At 46.0% G+C, this 15,377-nt stretch overlaps 1 protein-coding gene across 1 annotated transcript in view; it reads right to left on the reverse strand.

The window, feature by feature from the left end:
* SLIT1 (slit guidance ligand 1) overlaps positions 1–15,377 on the reverse strand; it is a 160,782-nt gene that overhangs the window by 125,510 nt on the left and 19,895 nt on the right. The window contains exons 3-4 of the mRNA XM_023519842.1: positions 14,121–14,192; positions 9,280–9,351 (exon numbers count right to left, since the gene is read on the reverse strand). Of these exons, the coding sequence (XP_023375610.1) occupies positions 9,280–9,351; positions 14,121–14,192 (144 nt within the window). The remainder of the gene's footprint in view (positions 1–9,279; positions 9,352–14,120; positions 14,193–15,377) is intronic.

Genomic DNA, 15,377 nt, shown 5'->3' on the forward strand with positions numbered 1-15,377 from the left:
GCAATAAGCCAGTCACAAAAAGAAAAATAATGTCTGATTTCACTTATATGAGGTATCTAGAGCTGTCTAATTCATAGAAACAAAATAGAATGATGTTAACGGCGAGGGTGGAGAGGGGAAAATGGAGAGTTTTTGACATATAAAATGAAAACATTCTGGAGATGTTTCCCAATGTAAATATACTTAACGCTACTGAACTGTACATTTAAAAATGGTGAAGATGGTAAATTTCATGTTATGTGTTTCTAATCACAATTTTTAAAAAGCCATTACTGACAAGTGGCAGGACAGCCTAAAACTGAGAAAGACGAATGGGAACTTAGGTTTCAAAAAAGCAGAACCCAGCTACAGGTACATCAGTGAAAGCTGAAGAACCTTCTGGAATATCAATACTAATCCTCTATTTACATGTGACAACATCTGCTGCAGCTATGGACTTATGATGCCAAGATAACCTGAAGTCTCAAAGTAATAAAACCATGTGGATGTTCTGTGAAGGACTTTCGATGCTAAGAGGCTCAACATTAAAGTTTAGATTAAGCAGAAATCAATATCAGTTAAGAATTAATGAAGAAGGTAATGTGTCATATCTGAGTGTTTCTTTCTTTAAATATTGCACTTATAAATCACAAATTTAACCATAATGACTTGTAATTCATGTTAATGTTCATGCCAAATTAATCTAATAGAGACCCCTAGAGACATTATAGTCAACTCTTAAGGAACGCATTCAGAGAAAGATGCTGTAGAAATTCTTCCATTCATATGAAATTGCTACCTTATTTTCCATCTATAAAACCAAAGAAAGAGGAGACTGCATGAGCAAAACTCTCAGGCAACAGGCTAAACTGCCTGCCAAATCCAGTGAGCTGAGGCAAGATCCAAAAGGAGATAAGAAGCTCTGTCTCCCTCAGAGAAGACTGAAGCCAGGCCCTACTCAGAGACAAGGAGGTGACCAGGACCCTCACTCCCTCTGAGCCTGGAACCTCCTGCTGAGGCCATGAGGGAAGGGGAACCAGAGAAGCCCATCAGCCTGGGGCAACCGTAAAGACTTCTAAGACAGCAGATTGTCCTATCCATCCAAGGAATACTGGCTAGATGGGGCGTGCTCACCCATCCCCTCCATCACTCCCAGCATGATGCTTTGGTTGACAGTGGTATTCATAGCACCTGTCTTGGGTCCTCCATACAAATCACCCCTAATCCTAATAGCGTCCGACCCCACCCCATCCCAATTTTACAGGTGAGGAAATAGATACAGAGAGGTTAAGTAACATGCCCAGAGTCCCACAGCTAATCAGTACTCACGATCGTAGGAGGAAAAGAGAGGACTCAATGGAAAGATTCTATAATTCAGAAGAGCTGGGAGAGCTGCCCAAAGGCACTGGTCTTCGGTGGGCTCCTGGAGCCAAGATGGTGTGGGCGCATAACTCCATGAGCCCAGGCAGGGAGGGGCTGGGCAGGGCTTCTGGTCACTGAGGGTTATTGTCCTCCAAAGGGAAGACACAGTGTGGTAGACAGAGTAATGACGCTCAGAGATATTCTCCTCTTAATCCCCAGAACCCGTGACCGTTACCTTACACGGTGAAAGGGGCTTTGCAGATGTGATTACGTTAAGCATCTGGAGATGGGGAGCCCCCACAACGCTTCTCATAACCCTTTTCTCTGTTCCCCTACCCAGGCCTACCCATCTTTGTTTCCCCAGCACAGTGGGTTTGGCAGGGCCAGCAAACATGTCTTCCTGGTGGCAGACATTGTCCCTGGGAGAAGAGTAAACAGTTTCTGCTCTTCGTCTGGGGTCACCAGGTCCTCCATCCCTTCTCTGATTTCTGGGCTCAGGGTGTTGGATCCTGGCAATCGCCTTATTTTTCTTTGCTTTTCTCTATTTTCCAAGTGTTTAATATCATAGCAAAATTATTGAGATAATCTGTGGAATGGTTTTTAAGAAATCCTCACTCCCCTTAAAGTTCTTCACAACAGCCCCCTCCTGCACACATTCCTCTCTGTTCAGAATCTTCTCGACGCTGATGAATTCAGTTTGTTCCATATTGATTTTTGTAATGCTGTAGGAGACGACTGGCTGCTTTTCATTCCTTTGAGCCTCTATAAAAGGTCCCCAACAGGGCGCATTCTCTGTGGGTAACCCAACAACTGCTCTGCCCTCCAGGGCCCTCCAGGCCCTGGGTTCCCTTGGCTGTCCACGTTTGTGAAGACCTCAGTGGTTCTGAGGCAGCCAGAGGCTGAGTGAAGGGCAGTGGCTGCAGTTAGGACATTAATCCATGCTGGGCGTGTCAGCCCCCTCTGGCACGCGAGGTGTCAATTGGGCTGGCCGCCCTCTTCCACAACTAGGCCGGCCCAGTGGGACGCTAGGCTTTTTCACTCAAGCCTTGACAGCAGGCACAGATGTAATGATTGGAAAGCACTTTGAGAATCCAGAGTGCTCCATAATTGCCAACTCATAATCCTCAAATTGTTCTCTGCGCCTCTGCGGGAGGGGAAGCTTCTGCCCTCGGAAAGGTCTTTGTTCGTGTGGCTCTCACACCAGAACCAGGCTGGGCAGAGACAAACAAGGGCTCTGCCTGAAGAGTGGTCCCCATTTGAGACTCATTAAGCATGCTGAGGAGCACGGCTTCTCAAAGTGTGAACCAGATTAAGAGGGGCTTCATAATAATGCAGATTCTTGGGCCCTTCACACCTGCTCACTCAGAAGCTCAGATGATAGTGCTGTGGAATCTGAATTTTAATAAACTCCCCAGTTGACTCTGGCACACTAATTCGAGTACTGATGGTTTAGGGGTGGATGGATGGGTCTGGGGTCCGGGACCTGGGTTGGCGTCTCGGCTCAGATCTTTATTGTCTGAGACCCCAGGAAGTTACCTGACCCACAAGATCTAGGTAATCCTTAAAAAAATTTTGAAATTTTTAGGTCAAATCAGTTTAGGCAATGCAACACCCTTCATGTCCCCTGGGGGTTTTATAATGCACAAGATCAGATTAAAGGTTTGCAAAGTACCCCTACAAAGAAGCCTGTTTGACCCAGCACTTCCCCAAACTAGCTAACCAAGGGAGCTTTTTTCTATCATTAATGCCAGAAACATCTCACAGACTTAATATCTCATGAGACAAAGCTTGTGAAATTCCTTTCTGGGAAAAGGGTGAGAGACAGCATCTTAAGGCGGCAATTCTGGCAGGAAGGAGACCCAGACAGAGAGAGGGGTGGCCACGGGACACCCCACCTCTATGTTCAGGGTCCTCAGCTGGTTCAGTTCCACAGATCTGCTGCCTGGAGTGGATATGTCACAATATCGAGGTCACCTTCCTGCTTTGGGTAATTTCCCTTGGAGGCAAGACATCCATTTTCAACAGCTCTTCATTTCAGCACAGAATGCCCTCCTGCCTCTGGTGGGGGCTGGGGACCAGGACAGGAAGGGAGGCTTTGTTCTTCTGACCAGTGCTGACAGTTTAATTAAACCCAGCTCGAGAAGAGGTCGGCAGGGTCAGGCATTCTTCAACAGGGCTCCTGCGGAATATCACACCCGCGCCTCTCTCCGGCCACCAAGGCCCTGTTAATGAGTTATCCTGGTCCTTCCAGCAGGGATATAAATAAGGGGCAATGAATGCCCTGGGCTGCCCTTAATCACTCACCTGCACCCCTTCCAGGCCCAGCACAGACACAAAGGCTTGATCTTGTCGGGACAGATATTGGTTTCAAGGCTAAAAAGAAGTCCAGAGAAACTGGGCTTCCAGAAGCAGCTCTGGACGAGGAAGAGAAGGCAACCAGCAGGAGGAAGGATCCCAAGGCAGAGGGAGAGCCCTCTCCCACACCGGGAGGACAGAGGCATTGGGGCTGACACTATCTGTGCTCCACACCTGAACATGAGTGAAGACTGGGTTTTGCTGCTGTAAGAGAAGAATTCAGGTTCAGATATGCCTGACCCCTGGGGCCATCCATAAAACATCATCTCCACATCCTCAGGTGATGAGGCTAACTAACCCCAAATCCAGGTTACCTGCCACCAGGGTATAGCCACCTCCAATAGGAAACTAAGGTCCAGCCAGTCAAGCATCTTTCCCTTCCTCCCATTCCAACCTGCTGGTAGGTCAAATGGCAGACACCTGTCAAAGAGCTCTCCTCAAAGAGTTCTTGAACCATTACCTCCCAGAGAGACAGTGCCCCACCAGTCTCTCTCACACAGCCATCACCCCAAGTGTTCTCAGAACCTAGAACAGTGCCCATATGAAGCTCTGGGTAACAGTCAGGTGAATGGGTGGGTGGGCAGTGGGTAGGCAGACAGAAGGTCGGGGGGGAGGATGGTTGTGGGTAGGGAAATGGAGGTGGGAGAATGGAGGTGGGAGGATGGGTGTGGAGTTGGGGGAGAGTCGGGTATACAGTGGGTATATAGGTGGGTTGGTAGATGGATAAGGGCAGGGTGAATGGGTCGGGAGCTGGGTGGGTGAGGGGTTGGTGGGTAAATGAGTAGAAGAGTGAGTGGGCAAGCAGATGGGTGGGGAGGAGGAAATGGGGGACAGAGGGATATAAGTGGATTGATTGTTGGATTAGTATATGGGTAAGTGGGAGCACAGACGAGTGGGAGGCAGGATAGGTGATAGTTAGGTAGATGGGGATGAGGGTTAGGTAGATGGAGGAGTGGATGAGGAGGTAGAGGGTATAGGAGGTAGATGGATGGTGAGTAGGGGGGTGGATGGATGTTCTGGAAGAATAAGCATTAGCCTCAGACAGACCAAGGTTCAAATTTGGCTCAGCCCCTTGGGCATGTCAAACCTTCTGAGCTTGGCAGATTCCCTTCTTCAACCTCCTGAGCCTGTGCAATGGTCATCCCAAGCCACATGTCAGCTGCTGCTTGCACACAAGCCAGCCACCTTCCACCCTCCTCAGGTGCCCCCAAAGGTACACCTAAGCCTCTCATGAGAAAAAAAAAAACACAAACTTTTTGGGGGAGGTCCTTGCAAAGTGGGGGGGTGGTTCTGAGTTAAGAGAGGTGAGGGTAAACCACCACGGGGGGTGGTGGCTCAGATACTGACAGCGGATAAATGCTCGGAGTGAGAGTGTGGGGTCAACCTAGGGGCTATGGCGCCACCTCTTGAATCGGGTTTGCTGCCCTCTGAAGCAATTCCCATATGGATTCACCGAACATTTCCTCAGCACCTACTATGTGTCACAGTTTTCACCTGACATGAAAGCGGGTTACACCTCTCTTTAATCTCCACAACAGCCTGTGAAGTAGACATTATCTTTATCTGATAGGAGAGTGAACAGGACTTCTTGGGGTTCAAGGAAGCGCTCCAGCATCATGTGTCTGCACTCACTTTAACTCAGACTACAGAGGCTTTTCATGGCTTAGAAAAACTGGGAGGTCTCCTAACATAAATATAATACATGCTTTTTATAGAACATCTGGTAAATACAAAAGAAGAAGTTGCCCAGAGACAACTCTTGTTGGCATTTTGTAGTCATTTACTGTGCATTATTTAGAGTGATTTATTTAGCAATCATTTCGTCAGTACAATTTTGCATCCTGGCCTTTGATGTCACAGATATTTATCTGCATTAATTTATGTCTTTCATAAAGGCCGCTTTTGATGATTATATAAATATTCCATCAAGTTAATATACCAGAATTTACTTAACCATTCCCCAGAAGCTGGACATGTGGGTTGTTTCTATTTTTTTTTTAATATTTGATATTTCAATATGGAAATGTTATTTATTATAATATTCTAAATAATGCCACAGAGAACAGGTTTGTGCTCATGTTTTCTTATTTCCTAGGATAGCTTTCCAAACATGAGATTTCTAACTCAAGGTTTAAGCCCATTTTCAGGCTCTTTATGGACCTTTGAAGGCCAAGCATCTAATTCCAACCCTATCACCAAACTGCTCTGTGGTCTAAGGCAAATCACCTCTTTGGGCCACAGGTCCCGCATAAGGAAAGCAATGGACAGACTAACCCAACACCAGGGGAAATATTAGTAAAGAATAACCAGTTATAGGACTTTAACTACTGAAAGCTACACAGACAAAAGCAACTAAAATGCAGACCACACCACCTGACATACTTTGTGACCACACCTTACCATGCACATTTGGTCTCTCACAAACTCGTTTTCATGCTGATTTAGCATAACAGCCTCTGCAGGAAAGTCCATGATTTGCTCCAAATGAAAAGGATTAGTAACAGATCCCTCAAAGCAGAAGGAAGGTCAAGAAGTAACAGACCAGAAAGGCCAGACGCTGCCGTCCCTCTTACCCCACCTCCTATGGGAATGTGGGTGGGTTCCTTTAGGAACCTCCAGCTCCTGGAGAAGGGTAGGCTCCATAGTATGACTGCACCAGGTGATCTCACAATCCCCCAGCACAGCTCATTGGCGCCGGGGTGATCTCCTGACCTAAGATGGGGCAAGCAGATTTTTTCTCCAGAAATCTGGAATTGGACTTGAGACACTGTGGGGATCTGAGATCTAAGGTCACAGAAAGTAGGAGGGGAATCAGTACTGTGGCCAACCAAAGTCGCGGTTGAACTGAGATGTTGCCTTTAAGCCCAGGACACTGGTTTGCAGGGAGAAATGGAGCAGTAAATATTCAGGAAGAGTTAGAAACATCCTTCACACTCCCTGTCCCAGCTGTACCTTAATTCCTACCCTGGGGAGCCTGTGAGTCTGCTGGTTGTACCTTTACCATCACCCCACCCCACCCTTACTGTCGCCAGCCTTTGTGGGGGTTCTGTTTCTACAACCAAGAGCACCCAAGTGCTCTGCAGCCAGACCAACTGAGAGAATTAACAGATACTTTGGAATGCCAGATACTCAGGTCAATAGAATGGGGGTGGAGGTGGGGTAAAGACGAATAGATAAAGATGTGGGGTGGGGTGTGTGTGTGTGTGTGTGAGTGACACCTAGGTAATTAACACACACACACATATACTGTACAATAAAATATTATTCATGAGAAAGAAGAAAATCCTGCCATTTGTGACAACATAGATGGACCTTGAGGGCATTATGCTAAGTGAAATAAGCCAGAGAAAGATAAATACTGCATGGCTTCACTTATATGTGAAATCTTAAGAGATGTGGAGGCTAAGGAAAACAGGGAGAGGTTGGTAAAAGGGTACAAACTTTCAGCTATAAGATGAATAAGGTCTGAGGATCTATAACGCGGTAACTATGGTTGATAACACTGTATTTATATAATTGAAGTTTGCTAAGAGAGTAAAACTTAAATGTTCTCAAAAAAAAAAAAGATAAACATATGAGGTGATGAATGAATGTGTTAACTAACTAGATTTCACAATGTATACATGTATCAAATCACCACAAAGTACACTTTAAATCGCTTACAATTTTAATTGTCAATTATACCTTAATAGAGTTAAAATTTTAAATAAATAAATTTTAAACGAAATAAAATAAATGAGGAAAGTCAAAGCAGGCACCCAGAGTTTTTGGCAACTATCCACTATGCACATGCTCTGAACCCTGGATGATACGGGGCAGTGGATCAGTCTGGCTGAGGGAAAGGGAAACCCAAGCAGGCAAATAATGTTGGGAAAGTGAAGACAACGGCTTAAAAGACTAAGAAGGGTGAGGAGAAGGAAAAAGAAAAGGACAGAAGGAGACCAAGAGAAGAGACTTTCAGGATGAGTTTTTGAAGAGACAGAGCTGTGATCCCTGCAGGAACCAGCTGTGAGAAAGGATAGGGGAGAACACAGGAGCTGCTGGGGCCCAGTCAGGGCAAGGCTGGCTGCCTGCATGTGACCAGTAACAGCATGGACCTCGTGGGCCAGCACATGGACCACAGTTTAAAGAGATGTCAAGGTGGATGCAGCTACTGGAAAGGGTCTTGTGCCATCAGCAGTCAAGTAAAGAAAAGCACTCATTGTGTGTGCCTGGCATCAGGTTACAGGCAGACTGAAGGAGAAGACCCAGCTCCAGCCCAAGGGTGGCAAAGACCAGCAGAAAAGATCATCACTGAGGGTCACTGTGGAGAGGCCTCCAGGCCAGGAGGAGGAAGACACAGGCAGTGTCTGGAGAGACCATTTGAACACACTAAAAATTAGAGTTCCATCTTGAAGGCAGGATCAGTGACAAATCCTGTAGCTGCCTGGAGACCACTGGGCTTATCAAGAGGTCTGAAATCATGACAGAGGTGGAAAGAACTGGCCCCTCAGCCCTCAGGTAGCCACAGGGTACCATCTCCCGCCCACTCCCTACCCCTCAGTCTTACCGACATCACTTACTGCTTCTTCCTCCACCTAGGTATTATCCCACAAGCTTCTTCAGGAAAGAAGCGGCAGCCCCAGCATCTCACATAGTGCTTTGCTGGGCACACGGTGACTTTTCAGGTTGTTAATAACAACTGCCAAGTGGGCAGAAAATCCTCCCAACTCAAAATTCAAAAGCCTGATGACCCTTCAAAACCCTAACAAGAATATATAATCATCTTAGGTACATACAGAAATCAAAGCTGGGAAAAACATAAATATTAGAAAGTAGATTTGGAGCTTGAAATTAAAAAAATGTTTCTAACATTCAGACCTGTCCAATAATGGAATTAATTGCCAGGGAGGTAGGAAACTCCTTACCACTAGAGGTAGCCAATCAAAGGCTGAAGGACCATTTGCTAAGGAGCTGCAGAAGAGATTTCTTAATCTCTAAGGTCCTGTCCAACCCAAGATCCCACAGAATGAGATACATGGTAGAACAATTACAGACACATTTGGCAAATCATGGAGCAGCAAAATTAGCCACCACCCTAAAAATCTGAAAGAAGTACATTTACAACAAATAAAAATATGACGTTACACTGTGGTTAATAAGCTTACAGTCCTCATTACCCAAGCTGAAAATAGAAATAGGTCCAGGAAGGACCTATTGAACCTATTCAACCTTTGTTGAATGAGTAAAAATTCAACCCAAGGCAGGTTACCAAAGGCAGTAGGAGACGCAAATGACTGGTCCTCCTCGTAACATTAGGCCTCACGGTTGACAAGCGTGTCCATTTGCAAAGCATCCTCACACCGGCACTGTCAGAGACAGCACACGGAATGGATGAACTGTGGGTTCTGTCAAGCTCTTGCCATGGAGAAATGCCCTGCACAGCACCTTCCCACAGAAAGGGCCTGGCCTTTGATCCCCTGAGCAATTCCTGCCAGATGAGGAGCATGGGAGTCATAGTTACAGGTCATCCAGACCCCACTGACCCACAGGGTGAGTGATAAGAGCACAGAGGGAGCTTTCTGGATACAGGGTGTCACTCACAGCCTCGACAGAGCCTGGTTATTCTGGAACAGCAGTTCTGGTAACATGTGCAGCTGGTTCCGGTTCAGTCGTCTACAAAAGAGAAAAGAGGAAGAGTTGGAAATTGCCTAGCTGTCCAGGAAATCCAAAGGACTTTTCAGAAAGCATTGGATTCAGACTTAGAAGGCCCAGGGTTCAAATCCTAACAAGGTTACTGTGTAACCCGAGAGAAATCGTCTCCTCTGGGCCTCAGATGCTCCATCTATAAAGTGGGAATTCTGCCATCCAACACCTGGGGAGAATAAGAGCAGAATATCCGTGAAAGACCCTCCCCAGGGACCTGACACAGAGTGGGCAGGCAATACACAGAGCATCTTTCCTCCCATTATTTCCTCCCATATTCCTCATCGTTTTGCATTTTGTAATTTACAAGGCACTGATTCAAATACTATCTCAGTTTATGAGTTGAATATCTGACTACACTTGAAATGTGAGATCTATCCTAATGGGATAGGACTGGCCATGTGGTTCTGATTCTTTATTGCTTTCATCCACATTTGGCTCAGTGATGATTTATCTTTTATTGTCTGCTTTAGGGCTTTTTTCAAAATGAAAATAGCTTTATTGATTTTTTTTATTATTTATGAAAATGCATGCTTTTTTTAAAACCTTCAATAATAGAAGAAAAAGTATTTAGCTACCTGTATTTTTCTGACTCAACATTTTGTGGCTGTCTTTCCATGTCAAATAATAGAGAACAACCCATTTATTGTCAGTGACTGGATAGCATGTTCATCATTTTTAATTCCTCTCTTGGTGAACTGACAACTTTTCAGTATTGTCAACACAGGCAGGAATGGGAACTCTGGTTGTGTAATGTGGCCTGATGAGAAGACATAATGCAGAAAGAACCTGGACTTGACCTAAGAAGGCAGTGAAGTTTAACCAGATTCATCTCGCCACTTTAGGGAACGAATTCTTTTTTTCTTTTTCAATTATAGTTGATGTACAATATTATATCAGTTTCAGGTGTACAGTATAGTGTTAGACATTTATTTAACTTAAAAAGTGATACGTTTAGTAGCCACCCAACACCATACACAGTTACTATCTATTATGGACTATATTCCCTATGCTGTACTTTACATCCCTGTGACTATTAGGCAACAATTTTTCCAACACGGGAGTGTAAGACTCCGGCCCATTTGCGGGGTGTGATACCTATAAACTATGGAATCTTGGCATTCACGCTGTGGTCCACGAGACCACCTGGCAGGGCCATCACCTGGGAATTGGTAAGAGCTCTACCCCAGACTTGTTAAATCAGAATCTGCATTTCAACAAAATACCCAAGTGATCTGTGTGTTCATCAAGGTTGGAGAAGCACCAGTGTAAAATGCAGCCCCTGCCCTCCAGGTACAGCACAGTTCCGAGTTTCACACAACCATCTCCTTTAACTGTTCTAAACAATGATAAACCAATTATGCAAAAGCTTTCTTTTGCTGAGAGGCAGGAAGAAACACAGTTCTATGTGGCCAGCAGTAACTGCCTGTGGTTACCTCCTAGGAGGTCACCCTTTATCTGCTACGTGATAGGGGTACCATTTTCCAGCAACATACAGACAATTAGAGCTGCAACTTTAGACCAGCTGGAAGAAGTGTACTCTAAAGGGCCAGCTCCTAGGGAAACACATCACTGCCTTGGAAAAAAAAAAAAAAGGGACCACCAACAGAATCCTTAAAGCAACAGGAGTAGACATCAGGTCGCTCCACATTCCTTAACCTCATCCAATAAATTAATCCTGTATTTACACTGCCTGGTAATCATTGGTTTTTGTTTTGTTTTGTTTCTCCCAAGACTCTCTCAGTTTTCCGGCTTCGATTTCTGAAAAACACTTAAGAAATAAAGGGATTCGATAGCTAGTGTAAAGTGGAAAATTAAAGGGCGCCAAAGGAGGGACTCGCATGGGGAGGGGCTTATAGGTAGCTAAGAATAATCACAGCAATAGTGGCCAGCCGTCCTCAGCAGCCCTCACTATGTGTCAGGCATCAAGACAAATGTTTCAAAGGCACTGCCTCACCATCGGAGGGAAAGCAGAATAAAAAGGTGGGTTTGAGTATAACAAGACCTTACATTCATGCACATACCCTCCCAGCCCCTCCTTGCAACAACCCCTCGGGGAAGCTTTCACCACCACCAGTTCACTACTTGGCTTGGCTCTTAATGGGTGCTCAGGACATGTTTGTTGATTCCGTTGCGTTGTCTCTTTGATACCTGGGGGAACTAGGATGTCCAGATGTGACTGATTCACCGAAGTCACCTCCAAGTGGTAGAAGTGTGGTTCCGAAGCCTGCCTTTCCCCAGCTCCCCATCCTGACTGCCTCCACATTACACACCAAGCCTGACTCAGCCAGCTGAGGGTGACTGAGCACTGCCCCCCACCAAGGGCAGACCGACTGACGCCCGTGGCACACCAATCCTAACAACTGGGCGGACCACACACTCCTGCCTCTGCATTCAAGTTATTAACTGCTTACAAGAACCAGTTATGTCTGCTCCCAAACCTGTTTAGCCAGAGGTACTTATCATTGTAATTATATAATTTAATTAACTGTTACATAAATGAACAAAATACCACTGTAAAAAGAGTCATTTCTATGAAAACTAAGCTGAATGCTTTAGAAAGAGTCAATAACAGGAAAAGCTCCTACTCAAAGGGCTGTTGGATTACATAAAGACTGGGGGCCAGAGGGTCATGAAAGAAACACGGAATTCTCCACCCAGATTGCTTCCAAAGGCCTTTTAAAAATCTCACTCCACCTTAAAGAAACCGAAACCAAAAATCATAAGCAAAGTATAAGTGTGTGGTTTAGGCAAGAAAAACAATACACAACTCCAATTAGCATCTCATAAAAAAAGAAAGGCCTTGGCCAAAAAAAAAAAAAAAAGTAGGGAAGGAGGGAGCGGGTCAATAAATGCACATTTATATGTTTTAATTTAAAATGAAATGTTTAGAGTATGTATGATATTTATGACTCCCCACTTGATCCAACTTTTATCATTAACTGATCCACCACAGGTCCTGACAGATCAGAGGAGAAGGTGTCAGTGCACTGGATGCCCCCAGGGACAGAGCAGTCACAGAAAAAGGAACTGGAAGAGGATAGATTAAGTCGTGACTCAAAAAGGAGGGCCCTGGCTAGCTTTGGGTGGCAGCAGCAGGTATGATGTGGGCCACCGGGCGATGTCTGAATCACCTGCCCACCTTTCCTCCTCTTCCGGGGCATGGCAGCAGCAGAGCTGAGGCTGGAATGGGTTAGGTCCAAATCAGCCCCTCAAAGCCAGGTCATGAGTATGTATTTTGTTCTGAGCCTTTTAAAGAAAACAAACACATCGCTTTAGCTTTGGGCTTCTTATCGTTCTGTTTTAGGCCTGGATGAGGAAGGTCAAAGAAAGATCACCTTGATTTTCCTCCAGGCTGGGACAAGGCAATGAGACTACCACATTCTTTCTCTTTTCTTTAATTCTTTATTTTCTTTGATATAAAAGAGAAAAGTGAGGTATTGGGGCATAGTCATTAAGAGCTCAGGCTTTGGAGGCAAAATGGTCCAATCCTAATCTTCTCTCCTGCATGTAATCACTTAATAATCACTTAATAAGACAAGCGTCTTAACTTCTGCACATCTCTGTTTCTCATCTATAAGATATCACTGACCCAGTGTTGCTTTAAAGATTAAATGAGATATTGGAGGGATGGGATAAAGGGCTTATCTTGGTGCCTGGCATAGAGTAAAACAATCAATAGTAGCTATAATTATAATTATAAACTCATTGTAAGAAAATCCATTAAAAAAATAAAAGTATAAAGAATAAAATTAAAGAATCTGTTATCCTACCACTTAGTGCAATGAGAGTTAATATTCTCGATTATTTTCCTCCTCCTCTATTCTGTACAAATACAAGTTGATTTTATTGACACGAACGTCACTTCCTGCCTTTTCCACTTAACATCACACTGTGAGTTCATTCCATGGCCTTAATTGTTCTTCCTAAGTGTGATTTTATATCTTACATCTCTACCAGAATAGCTGTGCCCAGTTGTTTATTGTATTTAAATAATGTGCAGTGAATATCCTGACATAAATTTTTAGCCACGTCTCTGATTATTTCTGGTTCAAAGGGCATGAACTTTAAGGGTTCTTGACACCTACAGCCAAATCACTTTGCAGAAAAGTGAGACTGGTGACCACTCTGAATGTGTGTGCCCACCCCCCACCCAGACCACATGCCTTTCTTTCCAGTATTGCCAACCTGAAATGCAAAAATTGATCAAGACCCATTCCAAACTTAAAAGCCCTATAAAGAGCAAACCATGCAAATTAGAAACATCTCCACCTTCCGGTTTCTATGCTGTGGCCCTGAGCACCCAAAACATGGCTCCTTAGGTGGTCCTTGGGGCTCTCCTGACAGTCCCCTCAGCATGTTATCACTTCCTTAAGGTCACACAATTCAATGAATGGTGGCTATGCCTGGGGTATGAGTTCGTAGGAAGAAATCTCACTTCCTCTGTACTGTGTGGATTTTTTGCCATAATGTATTTTCAGAGAAAAACAACAAAGATAGCCATACTTAGAATGTGGGGTGAGGACACTCGCCAGTTTCCTCTACACCATGATCTCATGACGATGCTATGACCACTTCCATGGCTGCAGCAGCCCGTGGCTCCTCTCAGCAGGCAGGAGGCAGGCTGGGCATGCAATCATGTCCCTGAGCACCCTCTCCTTGCCACCAGGCTCAACCTGCTTGTGTCCCCTCAGGGCCGGCCCCCACTGCCTTCCTAAACTGTCATCAGTGATACTTACAGCCGCTCCAGCTCCTTCATGTCATCAAAAGCCCCCCGTTCCACCACTCCAATCTGGTTCTCCATCAGCTGCCTAGGGAAACAAAGAGACAAGGACACTACTGAATTTTGGACAAGGACGCCTAAAAACAGCTGGCACAAGGGAGTGACATAGGAGCAGTGCCCAAGACGCATGCAGACCCGAGTCCTGGCCTGAGCCAACCAAATTTCCTCACAGCTTTGCAAATTCCTGCCAGGGGCTCCTCTGCTCACCCAGCGTGACGGCGAGATTCAGCTCCAGCCCCAGTCCCATGCCGATCCCTCTAAAGCCACCTGCATGGCAGAAAGCCACAGGGCACCAGAGCACCAGGTTATCGTTCCAAAGGCATGCTTGGGGAAGCCCAGACGCAGGCAGCAGGCAGCAGGGGCTGGCTCTGGGCTTCTGGCACGCGTGCCCTCTTTGGCCCAGAGGGTGTGTTTCCAAGAAGCAGAGCAGGGAAGATGGGCCAGCGGCAGCAGCGGGGTGGAGGGCAGGGCAGCCCGTGCCAACTGGGCAAAGCCCACACATGCAGCAAACATACTCTGCAGTTGGCAGACGACACCCCCTCTGCCTGTACCCCCACTCCGCCTGGCCCCATCTGCTGCCAATTGAACCACCTGGCTCCGTGGGACTCTGCATCTCCTCACCGCCAACGCACCCTGAAACCTAGAGCATCCAGCTGGCAGGCAGAAGTTTTCACCAACAGATCGCCTGTTGCATGGTAATTTTTTGAGACTGTCAAGCATGTTTTTCTCTCTGCATTTTCCCTGCTCTGCTCTCGAGCAGGTGGCTTATGTACTCCCACATGGACCTCAGATGAGGTTTGGGACAGGGCAGGGGGCAGAAGCTGCCACCATACACTTCTTTTCCTCCACTTTGTTTCCAAAAGCCTACATTATCAAGGAGCTCCCCCTGGAGACCTGGGTGGGGAAGCGGGGACGTGCCTGGGGGAGGCTTCCTCGGGCTCGGAAAAGATTCCTGGAGTCTGGGAAAGAGTCAAAAGTCAGTGGGTTCTGGAGCAGCAGAGACTTCTGCCCAGCAATGGACAGGGATGACCCCAGAGTAGATCAGCCACAAGATCCCTAGCCTTTCCAAAGGTTTACGGCAGCCTGAACAAATTAAGATAGACCTAAAGATCCTTCATGGTCACTTGGTAATCCCTCACCGCAGGAGAGAACCAGTGAACAAGACAGCCCCATCTGCCCAGCGCAGATCCTACCAGGCAGCAACCACTGGGGA

This window comes from Pteropus vampyrus, unplaced genomic scaffold (genome assembly GCF_000151845.1).
Source record: "Pteropus vampyrus isolate Shadow unplaced genomic scaffold, Pvam_2.0 Scaffold238, whole genome shotgun sequence".
In the NCBI taxonomy this organism is placed as follows: Eukaryota; Metazoa; Chordata; class Mammalia; order Chiroptera; family Pteropodidae; genus Pteropus; species Pteropus vampyrus.